This window comes from Dermacentor variabilis, chromosome 2, assembly GCF_050947875.1.
Source record: "Dermacentor variabilis isolate Ectoservices chromosome 2, ASM5094787v1, whole genome shotgun sequence".
NCBI lineage: Eukaryota > Metazoa > Arthropoda > Arachnida > Ixodida > Ixodidae > Dermacentor > Dermacentor variabilis.
Window position 1 is genome coordinate 70840915 of NC_134569.1, and position 23228 is coordinate 70864142.

The 23228-nt window shown below is 45.1% G+C and overlaps 1 protein-coding gene across 6 annotated transcripts; it reads left to right on the plus strand.

The window, feature by feature from the left end:
• Positions 1 to 4573: 4573 nt before the first annotated feature.
• LOC142572051 (sulfotransferase ssu-1-like) lies at positions 4574 to 22365 on the plus strand. 6 transcript variants are annotated; one of them, XM_075680854.1, is made up of 3 exons: positions 4574 to 4657; positions 6771 to 6961; positions 21312 to 22362. In XM_075680854.1, exons 2-3 carry the CDS (start codon positions 6777 to 6779, stop codon positions 22075 to 22077), a joined length of 951 nt encoding a protein of 316 aa, XP_075536969.1. In that variant the 5' UTR covers positions 4574 to 4657; positions 6771 to 6776; the 3' UTR covers positions 22078 to 22362. The 6 variants fall into 6 exon arrangements, with proteins under 6 accessions (XP_075536969.1, XP_075536975.1, XP_075536972.1 ...); XM_075680860.1 differs by lacking the exon at positions 21312 to 22362 and adding an exon at positions 8696 to 9904; XM_075680857.1 differs by lacking the exon at positions 6771 to 6961 and adding an exon at positions 18189 to 18379 and having other exon boundaries at positions 4585 to 4657; positions 21312 to 22365.
• The last annotated feature ends 863 nt before the right edge of the window (positions 22366 to 23228 follow it).

Consider the following 23228-nt stretch of genomic DNA (forward strand, 5'->3'; position numbering starts at 1 on the left):
AGTACAGTACATTCTTGCACTGAGAGCGAGGCCATATGATGAAACAAAAAAATAAAAAATAACGACAACTTTGTCGCCAGAAACAATGCTCGACATGAACCTTACTCCGCGTCAGCCGAATTAAAAGAAAATTAAACAAAATAGTGCAGGGTGTAGGGGGTCTTGTTGGGAGCAGGTAGCAAAAAGGCACACTACTTCCGAACGTGAACTCCTCAAGTAACTAACGGTACGCTCGCATTATTGCTACAGGGTCCATAACTTATTCAAACTGGCACTTTCCCAGTAAGTTTAGAATGAACGATAGCGGAGGGTAGCGTCTAAGAACAGATGCTTTTCTCTGTTGCGTTCGCTTTACTTCACTGCCCCAAAATATTTGTTCACATTGCGTTGCATCAAGCGTAAGTGTCAGTCAAGTTTATTTGGATTTATCGACATTGGAACCGACGCTGCAGTTCGAGGGTCTCCGCTTGGCCGATACCAATAACATGCCACTCTTCATCGCCTCTTTTTGAGGAGCTCGCTATAATATTGTCAAGGCTTGAGGGGTCAGTTTATAGAAATTGTGTACACAAGTCCGTCTGACATGTATATTAGGATCGCGCATTTATTTAATTTTCTTACGTGTGTCTTTTTCTTTTGTAGGGAAACTTGCCAGCTGAAAGGAGCTCGCGTTTAACCATCTATGACTTGCAAACTCCCCCCCCCTCCCCCCCCCCCCACCGAAATACAAGTTCAACGTGAAGCTGGAGCCACCCTTTCGGTGTCTTTTTCGGTTTCTGATCGTTACATCAGTCTCATCGTTCACTTCCATTGCCCTCATCGCTGGCAGAATGATGCATCTTTACACGTACGTAGAAATAACGATGCAGGAAGTATTAAATTGGGATACAGTTGTCTCTATAATATCGAACAGTCACGGTAACATAACATTGCGTCAGGTGTTTTGCTGGACTTTAGCAAATTTATGTGTTACCTGTAAACATCGTGCATCATTGATGACGCAGCTACTAGTGTAGATCAAGATATTTCCCCTTACACTGGGCCTTGCTACCCCTCCCTATGCATGGGTTAATGAGTGCTCTTCCGTCGCTATCATTGTAGCTATTTTAACCATAAGACATGCTCATTTCATCTTCAGAAATGGCTTTTATATAGTACTCGATTTTTTATGTGGCACTCTAAGCCGTACTTTTCATCCCCAGTTGAATACACGGGACACTCTGTTGTCATTACCCGGAGCCGACCGATCACCATTGCTCTGGCGCTGTATGGTCATAATAGCTCTTGTGTGACTAAAGACCCCACAAATCATCATCAGCATCACCTGTAAGCATATAAGTGGTGCACTTTGAGGATTCAGACGTAAGCTGAACATAAAATAAAATAAAATAACAAATAAAAGATGCACTGCCCAACCATGCATAGCACTATGTTTGGAACGGACGCACGGAAGAGGAATAATTTTGAATTGGTTAGTAATTATAATAGATGTCAAGCTCACGCATACTTATAATTATGATACTGATGAAGTTAATATCTGCGCGAGTAAGTTTAATAGTTAGCAGATAGAATTCGATGAACTGTCAAAGCTGATAAACAAGAGAAAAGTAAGCGATCTTCCGGTTTACAACGTCGAGATATTAAGAAAGCAGTAAAAAATGAACGCAACAAGAAATCAGTGAGAACAAAACTTGGCATCCGACCGGACAAGATGTATACAGTGAAAGATAAGCAGGGTAATGTCATCAGCAATTTCCATGATATAGTAAAACCAGCAGAAGAATTCTATACTGACCTGTACAGTGCCCAGAGCAGCCACGCACCTTCCTTGGAAGTAGTGATGAACAGGATACAGAGGCTTCTTTCAACATGATAGGGTCCCGTGTCGCAGAAAATCCGGTGATGGTTCTTGGCGGAATTGTCCGTGAGTGAAAACTTCCGTACATGTTTAGGTATATATGTGAGTGCTTATGAGCATTTGCCATGACTTGCTATATGACATGTGGTATATGCGGGTTATATTCCCACACCATTCCATCACTAAGGTTTGGCATACCTTGTCTTACATTCCTGACATACTTATTGGTGGGAATTTCGAGACTGACAGCCCACGAACAATTTTCATGAAAGAAAACACCAGCATCCCATGCCTTTCATGTTAAATCTTCTGAGACATAGAGTGCACTAGCTCGGGTCGACCTCTCTGTCTTTCCTGTCAATAAATTATATTTTCTTCTGAGAGATAAACAATGAAGAAGGGGAAAAATAACAGAAACCTGAATGTGAGTGAGTGAGTGATTGAGTGATTGAGTGAGTGAGTGAGTGAGTGAGTGAGTGAGTGAGTGAGTGAGTGAGTGAGTGAGTGAGTGAGTGAGTGAGTGAGTGAGTGAGTGAAACAACTTTATTTGGTCCACAATAGACACGAACAAACTCAACGTCACCTGGCTAGGCCCACTAGGGGACCATCAGGTGAAACCTGACCGCCCTCTCGCGAGCCCTCTGTACTGCCAGGATTTTAGAGGTCTGGTCCTGGGCACTAATGAGCTTCATCATTTCCCCTTGGGTGAAAGGGGGACCGGCAGAGGCGCAGCCCCACAGGACATGCTTGAAGTCCGCGTAATCACCACACAGAGGGCAGTCCGAGCTTGGGAACCGTTCTGGGTACATTGTGTGCAGCGCCGCGGGGCTCGGGTAAGTGCTTGTATGCAGAAGTCTGAGAGTGACTGGCTGGGCCCTGCACAGCGAGGAGTGCGGCAAAGGCAGGAGTCTTCTTGACAGATAATCACGTTTGCAAATCTCGTACGAGCAGAGAGGCTCGCGTCGCCCAGGAGAGGACGCGTTACCCAGCGCATGGTCAGTCAAACCTCGTGCAGCCGAGTGCGCCTCCTCGTTGGGGTTGATCGAGGCACCCTCAATGGTTCGAAAGTGCGCAGGGAACCAGGCCAAAGAGTGATGTTTGATGTCTTTGGCACTTTGGATGATACGTAGGGCGTGGGGAGCCACGCCCACGTATCATCCAAAGTGAGTGAAAAATGGCATGACACTCTGAAAAATGGCATGTGCCACGGCCGCGCACAAATTATGGATATCAAACATTAAGTTATTGCTTGCCGAAGACATTAAATAAATTCCAGATTTCTTATGAAAACGTTCGCACACTCTCTAACACTTCTGTTTTAAGCATTCTGTGTTAAATATGTTCAGTTAAATCTCACTTTTTGTAAAGTATGTCTTTTGTGCATATCATGTTTTTCTCATTTGTTGCTGACGTTGAAATGTATTTTTCTTTTATTGCCATGCTGCCTTAGTGAACCGGGGACGTGGGGCCAGTCAAGCTGTTTGTAATGCAGCTTTTTTTCCCTCGTTCCAACCACTTATGTGGAACTCCATGTATGTGGTAAAATAAATGAACTTGAACTTGAACTTGAACCATTCCCATCTGAAAGGCCCCGACCGCGGCCTTGGAATCTGAATAAACCATGTCATGTACGCTGTCTGTCAATGCAGGAGCAATAGCAAGCTGCTCTGCAACGCTGGAACTAGAAGTGCGGATGGTAGCGCAGCTAAGGGCTTTAGAATCTGAGTCGATGACCACTGAGGAGAAGGCTTCTTCTTGAACGTAAGAAGCAGCGTCTACGAAGCATGTTCGATCCTTGTTCAAGCGGGCTCTGGGGAGCAGAGCTTTACTCCTGGCTCATCCCCTGAAGGTAACGTAATTTTTTTTCACTCAGCTGTGTACAGCCTTCGGGATGGGCCCACGTAAGAGGCCGCGTTTCTACCAGAGAGGTCGCCTTCGTGCTTAGCGTTCGCCGACAGCGTTTCCCGGTAAACATTACGATTACATCAGCTGCAGTTCCAGGGTATAGCATGACAAGCAGTCAAGGATCTTTGAATGCTATCGCGTTTCGCTCTTAACGGAGAAGCTTAAGCGCGCTCCAAATTTTTTATAACTAGCGATGAAATTTGAAGGCCTGTGTAAGGCATGATCCGGGGAAAAGTTGTAGGCTAAGATGAAATAACAGTCGATTTAATCAAAGGTGGAGGAGATGTTATCCTTTGAAAGCTTGCGGCTCTTAATACGCAATGCCTGAGGACTTCAAGGGCAACAGAGAGCTGGAAGAAAGCCAACATTATAATAATCCATAAGGAGGGAGGCATTAAAGAATTGAATAATAATTGCAGTTGATGGTGGCAGAAAATTAGGTGGTGTGATCAATTAAGGAAATGTGGAGACGCATGTTGTGATCAGCTATGACAAGACAGGGGTTTTCGGAGGACGCTGGACATTAAGATTGACTGATGATGAAGATAATGGTGATGATGATTTGTTTTACGACAGCAAAATGGCGTTAACACAGCTACACACAATGTCTTAACAGGCTGAGAAGCCGTCGACAAAGCGGTGAATAAGCTGTGGCCGTTTCCCTTGCGAATGTTCGCCGCGCTGCAATCTTTGAACAGCAGAGTATAGATAACAGCGTTGTGTGAGGAGTGTCTGTCGCCTTATCTCAACGCTATCGCAGCTATTCTGATGGCAACGGGGGCCATGCTTTGTGACGCTAAGAGGACATAACCATTTTGCAAGAAAAGGTCATCCGCATAGGAACGAGACATTGCACAGAGTCAGCAGTTCTTGACGGGAGACCTTCCCTTTCGGGTGCGTATCCCAACACCGAGGCATCTCTTGCACCGTTCGAAATGCTCGACAGCGCTGCTTTTTATGTTGGAATACTGCCGACATTGAGGCATGTTGATTAACAGACTGCTTGAGAGATTCATTGAAATGCTTTATTGTACATAATAATTAAGGCATTTAATTTATGTGAGGGGCAAAATAATTATTAAAAGCAAATACGTTTTTGAATGCGTGCCGTTTTCCCACTCGCTTCCCAGCTGACTACTGAGTGCAACCGTTGCAGTATACTGTTGCAGCTGGTAATCTGTAGTATGAATGACTGAGTACTTCTCACGAACCTGTCAAAAGGAGTAAGGCACATTTATATTATTTGATCCAAACGATATGTTTCATTATGCACCTAGGCGTCCTAAAGTGAAGTATTTTGTGCTCGAAGCAGCTGGATATATTTAGGGGACCATGACATTTAGTTCCTTTAGGCAGATGAAGCCGGTCAGGAGCATGAGCTGACACGATAATCGCGAGAAGTTCATTGCGAAGTAGGTATGCCACTGTCAAGGAGAATAGTGTTGTGCTGTGGTTCTATTTCTTTTGTTCAATCCTTCGAGTAGTCCCACGGAGCAGCGTGTCAGGGTTTGCTATAAAGTAGGATCTTGGTAAACGGAACCTCAAGGGTTTTCTGAGCGAGATGTGCGGATGTGCAACACTATGCATCATAAACCATTTTACCAAGGTTAGACATGTTAAGAATGAAGCTAGCATGCTAGATGATTTCGGGATTGTGTAGGCTTCACTAGTTATGATTTAGAGGAGGCGCCGGTGACGTATCAAAGCACTGTGCCTGATTACTTTGTGGGCCTCCTTTGCCTCCGTCGGTTCTCGCGCTGTAGCCTTCCGCTATGTTCAACCAAGAAGCCCAACTAGTTACTCTGCTCAAAAACATCGCTTTTTGTGCTCGACTCGGTGGGTCGATTGGTACGAGGTAGTGTTGCGGGATTCCAACAATCATCGAACGGCGCGCTGTAAGATCTCCAAAATCTCAGTCGTTCTAATTTCGGCCATTTATGGGGTGAGTGGGGTGCCGCCAAGCTCTCCGGAGTGCACATGGTATCCATTACATATCTATCAAATTTTTAGCTTGCTTCAGTCATTGCCACTGTTTTTTAGAAGCTTTTGCATGAAGACAATTGCCGCAAAATAAACATCAGATTATGGCTTTTTTTGAAAAAGAAAAGCGAAAGGAATACTTAGAGCTTGCTTCTTTTCTTCAGCGCACACATTTGGGAATATTTTTGTTCCGATTAATGAAAAAAAATTTTTTTACGTTATCCAATTAGAAAACCAACGAATACAGAGGTAGTTGTTCCGTTTAAGCAATTTCCGTTAACGAGGTTCTACTGCACATGTCTGATACATGCGAGTTATGTTCATGGGCTCAGTTATGTTCAGCATGTCCCCATGCTACTTATGATTCATGGATTAGCTTGAAGATCCAGAAAGCAGAGCTACTAAAGGACAAAATTTACGGTGATATCTTGTGCAGATGGCTTTTCGACTGTAGTTGAAGAAGGCGCAACTTAACGTGCGAGAGGAGAAGGAAATAAAGAGAGAAGCGAGAGAGATAGAACCTGCTCAACACGAAAGTAAGGTAGATAACAGTAACTGATCGTTTTCTTTATTAATAAGTGATTAAAAGACAAGTTCGCACCTTTATTGCGCTGGCTACTCCTCTTGAAAAGGCAAGCAAAACTAATGAATGCGTATTTTTGAGGTGCTGACATCTTGATATATAGCCGTTACTTCTCCTCCATTTGTTTCACACCGTCAAAAAAAGAAAGAAAAAGAATATACAAACAGGAACTACAATACAACCTTCAGAGTGATAGCCAGGGTGGCTCATAGTGTAGGAGGGGCCTTCTTCATTCCCCTTTCTTTAAAAGCTACGCACGTCACAGGTTAAGTAAGCTGTCCTCCCATATCTCGAGAGATACATAGCTTAATTGGAGTAGCCAGAACTACAGTCAATTGAACATGAAGTTTAAAACGTAATTCGATATTTTTATAATGGTCAGCCACTTTGTCTTTGCTCGTTCCAATCTCCGTATTACAACTATTACATCAGGCCTTTTTTCAGGGAACAATGAACTTCACGCGAGCTCCCGTGTACCAGGTGATCGACGGTCTGAAGTATAGCAAAGTGTACATGCCGGAGCACGTGCGTGCTGCCCGAGCCTACGCGCCCCAAGATGACGACCTAGTCTTGGTGTCCTACCTCAAGTGCGGAAACAACTGGCTGGAGCAGATCACCCAGCTTATTCTGCACGGGTAAATAGGGAGACTTAGGTTATATTTGCCCAAGCACTTCGTGGGAAAACGCCGTTCGCGAGTGGCCAAGGTCTGATTTATGCCTGCAGACGCTGTCCTAGTATTCCACGAAATTATTTGCAACTTTGCACGGAATGTTGGGCACTGTCGGTATGGCACAGCTTTATTGCTTCCGTATTCAGCTCAAATTGAGCTTGTTTGCTTCCTTTTGAAAGAAATCAAGAAAGAAATGTGTGAACAAGGACTTCTGTAATCTTAATTACTTTTACTTAAAAAGAGAATCCATTTATTCTAGCAACGAAAAAGTTATCCCAGCCTTGATATACTCCTATTTAATAGTAAAATGGAGCCTTTTTTCTATGCCTTGCCGGTGCTAAGCAGAAACTGCGCGAGCTGCATTCACAAGATTAAATTCTGGGATTTTACGTGCGAAAACCATGGTCTGATTGTGAGGCGCACCGTAGAGGGGAAGAGAGGTGGGGGGGGGAGCTCTGAATTAATTTTGACCACTGGGCCTCGTTTAACGTACGCTCAATGCAGACAAAAACCAGCGGTATTGCAATTCGCCACCACTGAAATGCGCACGCCACAGCCGGGATTGAACCCATGACCGCAGGAGCGCAACGCAATAGCCACTAGGTCACCGAGACGGGTGTAAGAGCATCGCGGCATAGTCGCGATGCTCTAATTAAGAAGCAATGTCATAATTAAGTAGCACCGCCTTTTTCGGTCCCGGAAACTTTGGGTGCAAACTACGTAAAGCTACCTGGATTCAGAGTTATAGGAGTCGTTATGGAGGGGACGTTAGTTGAGTAATAATTATTACAATGATCATAGTTATTGAACTACGTGGCACAGTAAGTCGAATTATTAGTCTAAGAAATATGGCAAACCTTTGTGTTCGCCTTTGCAAGATGTTCCTACCTCTTTTACGTTGTTTTTAACGAGTAAAACCATCACACTTTTAGTCCCTAGTAGTCAGCCGACAATTTTCAATCGACGAAATATAATTTATTGCATTTTTGCTGGAGATAGCACGCCCTTTGCGTCAACGTGATCAATTCGCAATTTTAAGGAATGTAAATGCATTAATATTAATTAGCTTTACAATAGTTATTTTTGCCTCCAAGTGTTTTCATTTCAGAGCAATTTGTGGAAGCTGTTCTTAGCGTTCATTTAGTTAGGCGAGCTGTTACTACAGAGACATAGTTGTTCAATTTCCGAAAACAATGTTTTGCATAGTAGTCTTCTAACACGAACCTTTCTTTTCAGATTTACGGAAATAGAAGAAGTAGAGTAAAGGTGTCGTGAGAGAGTGAACAAATCTTAGAAATCAATTATGTGGATTACCAAATAGTGGAGGAAAGCACATGAAAGGAAAAGTTATCTTCTACCTGACTGTAGAACAAAACTACGAAGGAAACTTAAAGGTTTCAAAGAAAGAAAGTTCCGCAGTCGTAGACAAAGATGAAGACCCAGAACAAGACGAATTTTTCTGCGACAGCGAAGTTTTATTTCTGAGAAACCCATATTTTATGCTACAGTCGGATCGATGACACTTTTCTCTTTGAGTGACCAAGTCTCGTCAGAATAAAATAATAAAAGAAAGCCTACTGGTAATGTTTGTAACGGTTGGTAAGAGTGCGTCAACTTATAGAGTGATGCATTTACTTCACTTCGTTGCGTAGAAAACATAAATGCGTATCTCACTTCATTTTCTTCCCCACTACATAGCGGAGAAAGCGCTGAAAACTATGCCGAGTTTCACCGGAGGTGTCCTTATCCGGAGCTGTATGGCTTGCGCTACCTCGACGAGATGGAACCACCGCGTTTCTTCAAAACGCACTTCCGGTACGAACACCAGCTGAAGAACCCCAAGGCGAAATTTGTATACTTGGCTCGCAATCCGCTGGACGTCTGCACTTCGTTCTACTACTACGTGCTCAAAGGTCCGCAGTACGACTTCAAAGACGGCAGCTTCAACGATTTTGTCGAAGCCTTTGTGAGCGGTGAGGTAGAACGCGGGGACTACTTAGATCACCTCCTCTCCTGGTACCTACACCGGCACGAACAAAATGTTCTCTTTATAACTTTCGAGCAACTGAAACAAGATTTCAGGGGCAGCGTCCTATCTCTGGCAAGTTTCATGGGTGAGAAGTACAGGTGGCCGCTAGCTAATGACCAGGACGTTTACCGTATGGTTGTCGAGAAAAGCAACCTCTCTTTCATGTCGAAGCTCTGTTCTATCGATAAGGACAGCGTCGCAAAGCTGACTGAAAAGGACCAGCCCTTCTTAGACGCCTGTCGACGCTTCAACGCGATGAACCGCGATAAGATCGAAGGCCCGCTCATAGCAAGAAAAGGCATTGTCGGTGATTGGAAAAATCACTTCACGAATCGTGATCTCGGTCTGGTGCGTCAGTGGATCGAGAAGAAGGGGGCTGCTCAAGTGATTCGGGAGATATGGGGAGATTTGGATCTTGGGGTAATTGTATAACGTATAACTACTTAAGTGCCCCATGTGAGTTGTAACGAATGGGTAAATCATTTGAGACGAGTGTTGCATTGGTATTACTGAAAATATTTGAATTCTCCTTCTGGCTATACCAACGTGAATGACTCCACACTTTCTGGTGACATTTGTGGTGTGGTTTACATAGAAAATCGTCGATACATATTTCTATAAAATGTCAATTTTAGTGCAAAAAGTGAATTATCTTTTCAAGAGCGGGCATCGTTAACGAAGCTATAGGCCGGGATAATGTAAGGGCAATGTTCCTATTCTCTTCCTTTGGCTCTTCGTCAGAAGCCCGGACGGCTATCTGGCAGTTGTCACATGTATCAGTCGGTTTTGAGTGGTGTACGATAAAAAGGGAATAGAATTGGACGAAATAAATCACCATTTCATCACCATATCACCATAAATAAATAAATAAATCACCATTTTGTTTCGTTCTGAATGATCACATAACTATTTGCACTGCGCGGCTAATAAACTACTTCTACGACCATTAACGTGTTTATACAGCGGATCTGTTACACGCTAGGTTATGGCGGCTTGTCTGCGTAGGCAAAAAAGGTGGCGGCCACCCCAGAGCTAAAACAGCTAAAGCATAAACCAAAAGCGTATCGCAGGGTATGCCCCAGCGGTGTTTAATTGGGAGCAGTGTCAAAAAGTATTGTCATAAAGAAATATCGCAACCAAAAAAGGCCAGTATAGACACTCTTTAGTATCGATAGCGGTTTGACGTCACGTGATCTATAGTACCTTACCTTATCTCAGCCGCCTGTCACCCGCGCAATAGGTAGGCCGCGTGCGGTGAGGACTGTGGAAGTACGGCGCGCCTATGAAGAACACCGTCGTCGTGAACAGGAGCGGGAATGTGCGCGGTGATGACAGGCGGCACGTAATACGAACGAAGAGTGCGCCGTAAACGTGAAGCCTATGCATGTTTGGTTGGGTCATCCCAACCCATTCTGCTCCCATCGTAATTGTGGGTGATTGCAACACAGACAAGTCTCGGCCAGATGGAATGTGGTTCGTGGCGTTTCTCTTGGAAAGGTTCGGCATTCAATGTTTCACAAATATCAGCGTGCCCACGACAGGTCATCGGTCGTGTATAAACTACACACTGGCCAAGAACCTTTCCAGGGCTGCCACAGAGCCACTGGCCGTATACTATAGCGATCATAAAGCGATATTCACCTTCGTGACCAAATAATACATGACAAAGAACAAAGAAAAGAAGATTAAAAAAAAGGCGTTGAGTATGCAATTTAATCAAACAACAAAAAAATCTCGAAAAAAGGAAACTTATTGTGGTATGTGTCTTTTCTTTTCACTGAACATGCTTATTATCCACATATTTATCACCATATATACAGCTCGGCTGGTCATCCACCTTCACAGAGCGGAATGACTCAGAATTTTTGAGCGACGCCTTATCAACGACTGCGAAGTGACGACGACGACAACAGAAAGAGCAACATGATCCGTCCGGGCGTCAACCTACACCTCGAACGACAGCTGAAGGAAACACAGTTTACCTTCTTTAACTATAAGGGACACTAAATCTGAACACTGAATGTGTTCAGCTTATTAAGTAATTATTTTAAATTGCTGTTTTCATTTATTCGGCAGAAAACCTTCAATTACTGGTGAAGACTTCCCTTTCTTTGATTTGACGCTGAAATTTCCGCGCTAGGACGTCACTATATAAAGGTTTTATTTTTCGGTGACGTTTCTTCTGTGAGTATGCAATGTTTGTACTTGACGCACAGGACGCCGTATATTTAAGAGCTTCTAGGGCTGCCTATACGCAAGCGAGGACTTTGCTGAGAGTAACCGAAATATCCGCAGCTTCGTGTCCCTGTCTGCCCTTTTTTGAAAGCACCATATTAGGCGTAGGAAATTGTATGACTGGTTGCACTACCGTTGGCTGCTCCCGATGTCGCAGTCGGACGTCTCTCGTGCTCGAGGCCAACATGGGCAAAACAGATACATTTCAAACATGTGACCCGTCAAACAATTGTGACTGTTTGAAACCAAACTGTTTGGGGGGCCAGTACTCCTTCCAGCGCCTTGTGGTTCGGTTTCTTTCTGTGTTCCTTTTGTGCGCGGCTTACCTTAACAAGCCATTGCAACCCGCCGTTGATTTCAAATAGAGCGTACCTCTCCACGCAACTGCTGCGATACGGAGCAAAGTCACGATGCCGTTTGTGACGTCCCCCTCTTATCGCGAAGCTATTAAAGGCGAGACAGACATATCTGTTTGCTCCTACTAGATTAGACCGTGTGAGCCCTTCGTGTATGTTAAAAAAGAAAGTAAAAAGAGACTGCCTCGAACCACTTAACTAAGCATCGCATCTGTGGATGCTCACAGTGAAGACGTACTTGAAAACATACGTATTGAAATTTTACGTCTTCATCTCCATAACAAGATTATAATAGCGACGTAATTTCTGCACATTCACCTCTTAATTGCAAATACCCATTATAAAGACAGATGTCGTTTTGTTAAAATTCTGAACACACCGCAACGCACGGGTGATGGTAACCCAGAATCGAGACTCTAAAGCAGTTTCAGACATTGTGCATGACTACCGCATTCGATTCACTGAACCATTTTTTTGTGCGTTCAGTACTATTGTGTGCTATGGAATGGAATTCCTCTGAAGCCCACTGAATATCGTAGGCAACACAGGGATCTGCCACAGGTAATTTCAATACCTTTTCAACATGATTTTGTGCCTGACGCCCCTTTGCCACAGTGAACATGGCAATCAGCTAAAAAGTTGTCAGGGTTAGAAATATGTCGGTCCTTGCATACCACATAATTCTTACAGTAATTATATTAAAGTACACAATTTTCTTTGTACAATATATGAAATCAATGAACTGAACTGAACTGGTGCGTGCGTGCATGCATGCGTGGCGTGTGGTCCGTGTGTGTGTGCGTTGGGTCTCTAAAGTAGCTACGTAGGTTTGTTGCGTCTAGCTGGATTTACGTCTCGTTCTTTTGCTGCTCATACAGAGGACAGATATGTGTGATAAATGTCATACAACACGCGTTGCAGGGCATGGTCCTTCTTTTTTTTTTTAATACAGAATGTTCAACTCTCAGGCTCCAAATAGGTATACCTCAGAACGTGAAGGCAAGCTTCACTTATTAGTATCTGATAAATGGTGCCTGTCGTATCTGAGACCAATAGACTTCTGTAGAAGTATGTTTATAGAACATAGCAGCATTACAGAACAGGATCCTGCTATTCGCGACTGTTCACCATTCAACATGGACATTTGCGGTCCTTTTTTCTTCTCCGTTGTTATTATTATTATTATTATTATTATTATTATTATTATTATTATTATTATTATTATTATTATTATTATTATTATTATTATTATTATTATTATTATTATTATTTGTACATACTGCAGTCTATACAGACCAAGCCAAATATAATATTTGGTAGCGCATTCATTCATTGGAGACGATTGACGACCTTATGCGATTAGCATTATTTCTTATGATGGGTGTGTGATTGATGATGATATGTTTTATATGTGACGATTATTATTATTATGCCGATTATTGTGACGATTATGATGATGTCAGCAGTCACGATACGGAGACACGGAGTTGTGATATGTACGTACAAATGGAGAGTGGTTGTTAAAGAGTTTAACGTGATAGTTTTGTTCTCTCTCTTTATATATACATGTAGATAGATCTTACGACATAGTCATGTCATAAGAAGCTAACAGACAATGACACCAAGGACAACATAAGGGAAATTATCTATGTTGACTTTGGCGTCATTGTTTGTTAGCTTCTTATTGCATGACTATTAAAAATCGAGCTGCCCTCAGTTTGCTTCCTCCTCGTTTATATACCGGATGTTTCAGTGAACACTTTACCTGTGGCAGATAGCAGAATTCCAGTCGATGAGGTGGTCTACTTGAACAGAGCAGATTGGGTTAGGGAACAAACGCGAGGTAATGGCATCTTAGTTGAGCAGGGCATCTAGCAGGGCATGTAAGGAGGAGGGAAGATAACCGATGGTCATTAAGGGTTACGGACTGGATTCCAAGGGAAGGGAAGCCTAGCAAGGGGCGGCAGAAAGTTAGGTGGGTGGATGAGACTAAGAAGTTTGTAGCGACAACATGGCCACAGTTAACACATGACTGGGGTAGTTGGAGAAGTATTGGAGAGGCATTTGCCTTGCAGTAGGCGTAGGCAGGCTGATAATGATGATGATGATGACTTCAAGAGGCGGAAATTACTTGCACAAAAAGTAGAAATGCATAATTGATTATTTAAAAAAATCACTAATGCACTTTCTAGCTAATTGTCTTATGGCCCATATTACGAACTACAAATTCTAGCCGTGGAGTTCGCAAGGTGGATCCCCTTGGACCGAATTATCAGGATGACACCAGTTTCGAGATATTAATTCCCGAACTTTGCGGAGAAATGCATTGGCATTCCAGTTACTTTCATACCAAAACGTCGGTTTATGCATTCAAGCACGAAAGTAACTGGAACGCCAATGCAATTTTCCGCAAAGTTCACGAATTAATATATCGAAATTGGTGTCATCCTGAGAATTCGTCCTGAGCCTTGCGAACTCCACGGCTGGAATTTGTTAATTGTCATACATTTGTAACATGAGCCATATGGCAATTAGCTAAAAAGATAATCAGTGATTTTTTGGTAATTGGTGTATTATGCATTTCAGCTTCTTGTGCAAGTAGTGTCCGCCGCTTCGAGTAGACTACGTCATGAACTAGAATTGTGCTATCTGCACCAGGTAACATTGAAGAATTTTTGAAAGTGTTCACTGAAACACCCTATATATAGTGTCACGAGTATAAAGCTATTTACACGGTGTATTATATAAAGAGCAGCCGAGAATCCTCAGAGGCTGTTGCCGCTCCGTCGTCTTCACCGTCGGCGACCTTGTCCTCTTTTACACCGTAACACGACCCCCGGCAGAAAAAGTACCGTGCCGGTGCATCAGGCGGGGCCGTTGGTACGGGCATAGTAAGGTTTAAGCCGAGAGACGTGTACGACGTCAGGTGATGTGGAACTGGGTGGCATGTTGGAAGTCCCGGGGATCATGTCGTAAGTGACATTCGTCACTTGACGTAGAACACGGTAAGGGCCTTTGTAGCATGGAAGAAGTTTCTCGGAGAGCCCCACTCGGCGGCAAGGGGACCAAAGTAGCACGAGAGAGCCTGGTGAAAAATATGTGCCATAATGGCGGCGATTGTAAGCGTGCCGTTGAGATTCCTGTGATGCCAACAGACGAGTATGGGCAAGCTGGCGCGCATGGTCAGCGTGGGTGATGGCGTCTCGGGCATACTCGGTCCTCGAATCCTGTAGCGAGGGGAGTGAAGTGTCCAATGGTAAGACAGGGTCACGACCGAAGAGTAAGTAAAAGGGGGAATGCCCCGCAGTATCGTGGCGTGATGAATTATAGGCGAACATGGTATAAGGGAGAGCCACATCCCAATCCTTGTGGTCGAGTGAAACGTATTTTGAGAGACTGTCTGTAATGGTCCGATTAAGTCGCTCAGTAAGGCGGTTGGTCTGGGGATGATAGGAGGTAGCCAGTCTGTGCTTGGTAGAACATGAGCGCAGTATATCGGCGATGACTTGGGAGAGGAAAGTGCGGCCTCGGTCAGTAAGGAGCTGACGTGGGGCACCATTTACTAAAATGATATCACTGAGGAGGAAATCTGCGACGTCAGTTGCGCAGCTCGTGGGAAGTGCTCGAGTGATGGCATAGCGCGTCGCGTAATCAGCAGCGACAGTGATCCACCTGTTGCCAGAGCTGGACTCAGGCAAAGGGCCAAGGAAATCCAAACCCACGCGAAAGAAAGGCTCAGGTGGAATGTCGATCGGCTGTAATTACCCAGCAAGAAGCGTGGCTGGCTTTTTGCGATGTTGACAGGGATTGCAAGCAGATACATAGAGCTGTACAGAGCGAGCGAGGCCGGGCCAGTAGAAGCGGCAGTGCACGCGGTCGTGCACTGCAACCCAAGGTGTCCGGCAGTTGGAGCATCATGAAGCGCCTGAAGCACGGTTTCCTGCTGGGATGGTCCTGGGTAGGTCGGCGAGGGCGAACGACGAAGCTGGGGCGGACATGGCTGGCGACGTTGAGGTGAGGGCGAGCGAGCATAGCGGCGAGTCGAGGTAGTGGCGTCGGAAGCGTCGTAGAAGCGACGGGGTGAGGAACTTCGGGCCGAACTTGAATTCCGGAAGGTGTTTCGAGGGGGTGTCGGCCAACGGCTCCGGCAGTGATGGGAAACATGACCGATTCGGCCGCAGCAGAAACAGATCGGCCTGTCGTGAGGTGTACGCCAGTCCGATGGATTCCTGGTAGCGTAGGGATAACGGACACTGTGAAGTGGACCGCGATAGGATCGAGTCATAAGAGCAGGGCGGGTGTCAGGGCGACTCATGGAGCAGGCACTGTGAAGACCTATATTAGCGATTTCCTGGCGAACCACGGACTGGATCAGCGATATCGTCTCAGCAGTGTTGTTCCAAGACGTCTGTTGAGGCGAGGCAGGAAATGCTGCTTCGAGTTCGCGGCGTACAATTCGGGTCACGTTTTCGCTTGGAGGTGGCGAGCTAGATTGGTCGGTGGGGTCGGTTCAGGAAGAGGTCGCTGCAGTATTTGGAAGCCGTGTAAACTGTATATACGGCGACTCTTCGCCTGCTCGGAACGGCGGCATTCCTTCACGATGGCGTCAACAGTCGATAAGTTTTTAAAGACCAAGAGGTTGAATGTGTCGTCCGCGATGCCTTTGATAATGTGTCCAACCTTCTCTGCCTCTGGCATGGACATGTCGATTTTATGACAGAGGGCTAGGACGTCCTGAATGTAGGAGACATACGACTCGGTAGCAGTTTGGGCACGCGTGGCGAGTTGTTGCTTAGCGGCTAGTTGTCGACCAGTCGGATTACCAAAAACGTCAGACAGCTTTTCTTTGAACAGTCCCAGCTGGTTAGCTCTTCCTCGTGTGTGTAAAACCACGTTCGCGGTGTTCCGTCGAGGTAGAACACGACATTGGCCAGCATTATGGTCGGATCCCACCTGTTCACCTTGCCGACGCGCTCATACATCTTGAACCATTCTTCTACGTCAACACCATCGATGCCGGTGAACTTGCCGGGGTCTTGCGGCTGAGGTACAGCAACGTACTTGGTATGTGTAGTCGGCATTGGAGCTGCAGACGCGGTGCCTTCCACTGGAAGCATGGCCCTATGCTGGGTGAGACGTCCGCTGCGGAGCTCCGTGACGAAGACGCGTACCCCGCACCGCCACCAAAATTTCCGGGTATAAAGCTATTTACACGTTGTATTATATAAACAGCAGCCGAGAATCCCCAGTGGCTGTTGCCACTTCGTCGTCTTCACAGTCGACAACCTTGTCCTCTTTTCCACCGTAACAATATATATATTGGCGGATACATTTTTGCTGGACGTGTCCGTTGGTTTCCCACGCGGGCATCTGCCGGCTCCTCCGCAAAGAGGTGACGCTTGCGTTCTTCAGCGTTAAGCAGCTTCTTTGGGCGAGGAATGGCGACGATAAGAGGGCTCACCGAACGAGGCACGTGGAGCGGCTTCATGTATGAGGCGTGTGCTTCACCAAGACTCCTCTCTCGTGTTTCCCTATCGCTGGTGGTTCCGAAAGTACGTAATTTGCTTGTTATCCTATGTGCTTCGTGTCAAGCAAGATGCTTCCTTTTCTCGTAAAAAGTTAGAATTAAGGAGTGTTAGAGCTAAGTGCGTTCGGGGTTGTTTTTCGACGCTATAATTGTGTGAAGCAGTAACGTGGTCATCATAGTGTTGTAAATGACGTTAGGGACGGGTACGGGTACCTCCTCCCGCCTCTGTCACATAACTGCGTTCGTTGAAGTTGTGGAAAGTTCCTTGACTTGGGCCACTGTGTGTAGTAAACACGCCCCTGATGGTTTATATTTCGCAGGAGAGCCGTTAACGGCTCTCTTTTCTCTGCAGTACTATGTCAGGACTATGGCTAAGTTAGCCTCTTTAACTCCAATAAAGTATACCTGTCTCCATCACGACCAGGTCTGTGGACATCGCGTTTGTAGCTGTGTGGGGCTATGACTATCCAAATTTGTTTAAAGATAGCCTCATTAGTAAGCGCTTGGTAACGTCCCAAGCTTTTGATAGCGAAGTGCATGCATATCTAGCTTCCTCATTCGGTACTGCAATCAAAGTGCCTGATACTGAATATATTGTTGCAATAAACGATTTCCTGATAATTCGCACTCACACGGCAATGACAGAAGATAGGATTTGAAACAAAGTGAAGTTATCTCACTGTCCAAACAGCTGAGTTACCTCAGCGGTTTGGACATGCTTGAAACTGTTGAAAAGTTGTTCAATTGCTATCGATTCTTATTTATTTCGGCATCATCCCCGTTCTATTCCAAGCCAGTTTCGTGACATAAGTACCTGATTTGTAACAGTCATCGTTATTAAAATTTTGTACAATCATGTTTTTAATATCAGTATTCGCGCAACGTTCAGATCGATATTGCACAAAGGATTTCGTGACATGTGCCTATACAATATGAATGCTACACGGTAAGTTTGATGCGCACTTATTTTCGTTGATATAGCATCTTTAGATAAAAATGCTTTCATTCGACAGTCTAACTACGTGTCTGATAACGTCATTTCAGAAAAGCATGGCACGCCGACGTGTTCCAGTGTACCACGTGATTGACGGCCTAAAGTATGCCAAGACTTACCTGCCGGAGAGTGTGCGCAATGCCCGGGACTACATGCCACACGACGACGACTTGGTAATGGTGTCTTACCTCAAGTGCGGCAACAACTGGCTGGAGCAGATCATCCAACTGATTCTTCATAGGTATCTGCTTACGTCTACAGGGGTGTACCATTTAACTTCAGCCAAGATTTTAAAAATTAAACGTGCGTCGGAAGCGAAATGAACCGAACGCATACTTTTCGCATTGGCCTATAATAACTGAGGCAATTTTTTGTTTGCCCCATAACTCACTCAATAATAACGTTTAATTACCCAACTTTAGCTATTGACTGAGGACCCAATGATTTGTAAAGCACTTTCAGAAGCTACCGATCGAGCTGTTTCCGGCACGATACGTCTCAAGTAGTCCTTTTTTCCGGGTTGCAATGAAAGCCCGAGAAATATGGAAAACGCTTCGTGATGGAGCGCTTGCGCAGTGGTGTCAGGCTGCACTGAAGCGTGCGTTCAGTGAACAAGGTCGGCTGCCTCGTGATTGGCGACGGTGAAGCGGCAGGGCGTTCTTTATCTTATCGGCGGCGCTGGGCCAGCAGTATGCATTTGCGCCATCATGCATTTGCATGCATGCAGCAGCATGTATTTGCACTGTATTGACTGCATTGGGAGCGGCAACTTTTCAAGGGGAATGAAAACATTGCAAGGAAACGTTACCATGCTATATTGAGGTGAATCAGAGCAGCATTCCGGGCAAGTTGGTAATCAATTACTCAAGTATCATTGCGCAAACAAAAAACACACGGACGTAAGAGAAGACACACTAAGCGCAAACTTTCAACTAAATTTATTGTGCCATTGAATCTGTTTATACATGTGAAGTAGTATAGACTGCCCATGCGCTTCCATGAAAACGAACTGCACATTCGTGTAACATAGTTATGAGTCATGCGATGGAGACTCCAAGAAGCTCATTTCTTTTTCTGTGAGAGCCAGTGAAGCATTTATCATCCAATTTTGCAATAATCTGCGCTTCAATTATTTCACGGATGAGCTGCGTCCTGCCGCGGGACACAATCGTACATTCGTCCTCGATAGGTTTGCAACCGGGATGGCGGCAATGAATCGCTAAGATCCCGCCGGGGCCATTTTTTTACGTTGTTGTGGTGCTTGCGGAGCCGATTATTGAGGAAACGCCCAGTTTTCCCGATATATTGCTTCCCACATGAAAGCGGGAGGTTGGAATCCCCCCGGTGAACACACTGGACGAACTTCTTGCGGCGATTCTTTATGCACTTATCGGACGGGTGGTGGTAACAACTTTATCGAGACTCTGCTCAGTTATGATCTGGCAGGCCCGAATCCTAGGATGGCCCCTCACGAGGAGCGACCCTTTCGGCCCAGGCAACGAGGGCTTTTTGTAGTTTTTCATCCGGCGTTCTGAGCAGCTCCTCCCACGTCTGTTGGGAGGGAGCTGGCAGGAGCGACCTGGGAGGGGGTGCGCCCTCGCACCCCCAAAGAATGTGATTTTGGGTAGCCAATGTTTGATTTGTGCAGTTTTGACATATTGGGTTCCATCTCCCGTTGGTAATTATGGCTAGCCAATGTGGGCTGGGGAACGATTTAGTTTGGATTCGACGCAGGATCAAGGCTAGCGCTCGCGTGAAGCTTGCGTTTGGAGGCGGGTAGATTCGCCTTTTTTGCTTGTAGTAGTTTGTTATCTCGTGGTATGTCGTCGGTGCCTCATCCATGGGATTCGAGTTTGAGGGGCACACCTCCCGGTTGATTAGACCTCGGGCTACCCAGTGCGCCTCCTCATTCCCTTGATTCCCCGAATGGCCAGGGACCCATACGAGTTCAACAGTTTTTTTAATTTTGTAAAGTCCCGTAGGACTGGCGCTGCGCAGACGCCTATGCTGCCTCTCGAAAAGTTGACTATTGCCCTTTTGGAGTCGCTTATGATAATTTGCACGGAGGGATTCATGATGGCCAAAGCAATGGCAGTCTCTTCCGCTTCCGCGGTGGACGCTGTTTTTATGGTCGCGGCGTTGAGAATACTTCCCTCTCCGGTCACGACGCTCACTACGTAAGTTTGGTGATTTTGCTTTGCTGCTTCGACAAAAGTGGTGTGCTGGTTGCTTTGGTACTTTCTTGAAGGGCCTTGGCTCTGGCAGACCGCCTCTTGTCGTGTCTCCCAGGGAGCATGTTCTTGGGCAACGGTTTTATAACCAAACGGCGTTTGACCGCACCGAGTAATGTTGTTCTTCCTGCTGAATTGATAACGGGATTCAGCCCGAGTTTACTTAGAATGACCCTGCCAGTTGCGGTGCTGGAGAGTCGTTCACGTTGGGCTGTTCTATGGGCCTCCATGAGTTCGTCTAGGGTATTGTATATACCTAGCTCAAGTAATCGTTCAGTGTTCGCATACCTCGGGAGACCAAGGGCAGCTTTATGAGCTGGGACGGTATTTGGATCCGTCAACTTGCAAAGCTTGTTGAGCTTGTTGGGAGCAGAAAAAACAACTCTTACATTTGCCCCTTGGGTCATCTTTTTCCAAGTTATGGTACATCCCGTGCATGTAGGGTACAACACTTACTTTAGGGCGTTTGCCGGGAGGGGCATCGGCCACTGACTTATGCGTGCTGGATCGCGCTTCTCTTAAAATGCGTTCCGCGACAGACACTTGTACCACCTTAGAATGTCCTTGGTGTGTCTTCTCCTTTTACGTCCGTGCCTTTTTTTGTCGCACAATAATACTTGAGTATATTGAGGTGCACGTTAAAACATTCTAAGTGCTCTAAACAAGTCAGAGGGCTGTATTGTGGTGACTCTGATACTCCTGCAATGAACGGTATCGATGTAGGGCATTAAAGAATACCACATAAACACGTTACTTATTCAACGAAGCAATAAATCATAAATGTCAGTCGCAAGCAAAAGGGAACGCAACATGCTGTACTTTTACTTCAGATTGATCGCCTTCAAAGTGTTTAAACTCTCCTTGCGCATATAACCGAGGTACATTGCGGTATAAGCGAGGCATAGGAATCCTCATATTATGCTGTTTTACTTATGTGTCCAGGGGTGAAAGCGCCGAAAACTACGCTGAGTTCCACCGGTGGTGTCCCTACCCAGAGATGACGGGTATGCGGTATCTGAACGAGATGCAGCCACCACGGTTCTTCAAGACGCACTTCTCGTACGAGCACCAGCTGAAGAATCCCCGAGCCAAGTACATTTACCTGACGCGCAATCCCCTAGACGTCTGCGTCTCGTTCTACTACTACGTCAGAGGTGCTGCTAGTTACGAGTTCGAGGACGGCACCTTCGACGACTTCGTCGAGGCTTTCGTCGCTGGAGAAGTCGAGCGTGGGGATTACTGCGACCACCTCCTCTCCTGGTATCCCTGTCGGCACGAAGAAAACATCTTCTTTCTCACGTACGAGGAATTGAAGAAAGATTTTAAGAACACAGTGCTATCGTTGGCCGGATTTATGGGCCAACAGTATCGTGACATGCTGGAGTACGATGGAAATATTTACGCTAATGTCGTCGAGAGAAGTGCCGTTCCCTTCATGTCCAAACTCTGTCACGTCGACGAGGAATTTCTGGATTCGCTGACCGAGACAGATAGGCCCTTCCTGGAAGGTTATCGCCGTTTCACCGCGACCACCAATAGCCGTCTAAAGAGCGGCAAGAATATCGTGAGAAAAGGTGTGGTAGGTGATTGGAGGTCTCACTTCACTCAGCGCCACATAGACGTATTTCGTCAGTGGATTGCGAGAAAAGAGGCAGCTGGAGTGATTAAGGAGATCTGGGGAGATATGAATCTGGGTGGAATTGTTTGAAACGTTTGTGGCACGCTTTGCTGATTTTGTTGCTTTACGCATATTGTGACAAATAAGGTCTACCCGTAATGTTCAGTATACTATGACAGGCATAACCTTGAGCGGCAAAATCTTGATGTATCGTGACTCTGATAAAAGGAGGCAGTGAGGAACCTATGCATAGTCTTCTTGCAATTGCAAGTGTTCAATTTCGTTCATTTTTATACGCTGAGAGCTAATATACAGCGCCTCTCATAACTAACACCGTTCTGTGCCTTCGTTTCCTTTTCTTTTACCGCAAATTTCTGAATAACAAGAATCTCCGCGGTAAATAATCATGCACAAAAAAAAGATGATTTATATAGGGCGTCCCACGTACAATGCAGCCGAGTTGTTCAGCAATATATATATATATATATATATATATATATATATATATATATATATATATATATATATATATATATATATATATATATATATATATATATATATATATAATTTAGAGACCTATGGTGTTCCGTCGTCACACCTCTAGTTACCGAACACCGTACGTTTTATAGTTGTATCTAGCACTGACATGCGCAATAAGTTAGTACTAACGCCTTCATACAACGGTTAGATTTCGGCTTGGTGTTCTTTTAATCTTAAAGACATTGCGACACAAAAATAAATTATGCACACGAGTGTAGCCCGACGCTGCAAAGGATTCTCGCAAAAAAGCTTCGGGTTGAAGTTCCCCCTGTTCTTTTTAAATATTTTTTGTTGTTGTTGAACGGTTTGGTTGAAGGTTAACTGAGACACATGGTAGGAGGTTCCTTATTTTTCATCATTTCGGCTTCTTAACTTAAAATCGATGTTGCTTTAAATAAGTAAGTACAGAATCGCATGCATGTTCCAGGACATTCTTTTGTGTCTGCTTGAATATGCTTCTATAAACATCACATTCTTCGACACCGAAAGCTGCTTGTAAAGATCAGATCTATAGCTTCACAATATTCATAATAAAATTAATACAGTGCAAGCCTCAAAACGTGTTGTCTGTCACACAAACACACACACACACACACACACACACACACACACACACACACACACACACACACACACACACACACACACACACAAAGAAAACATGCATTGTTTTAGTTCCGTATTGTTAACCTGAATAT

Coding starts and splice junctions, on each gene's coding strand:
- LOC142572051 (XM_075680854.1), top strand. CDS start 6,777: ATGAACTTCACGCGAGCTCCCGTGTACCAGGTGATCGACGGTCTGAAG. Junction 6,962..21,311: donor ACCCAGCTTATTCTGCACGG/GTAAATAGGGAG, acceptor TTATGTGTCCAG/GGGTGAAAGCGCCGAAAACT.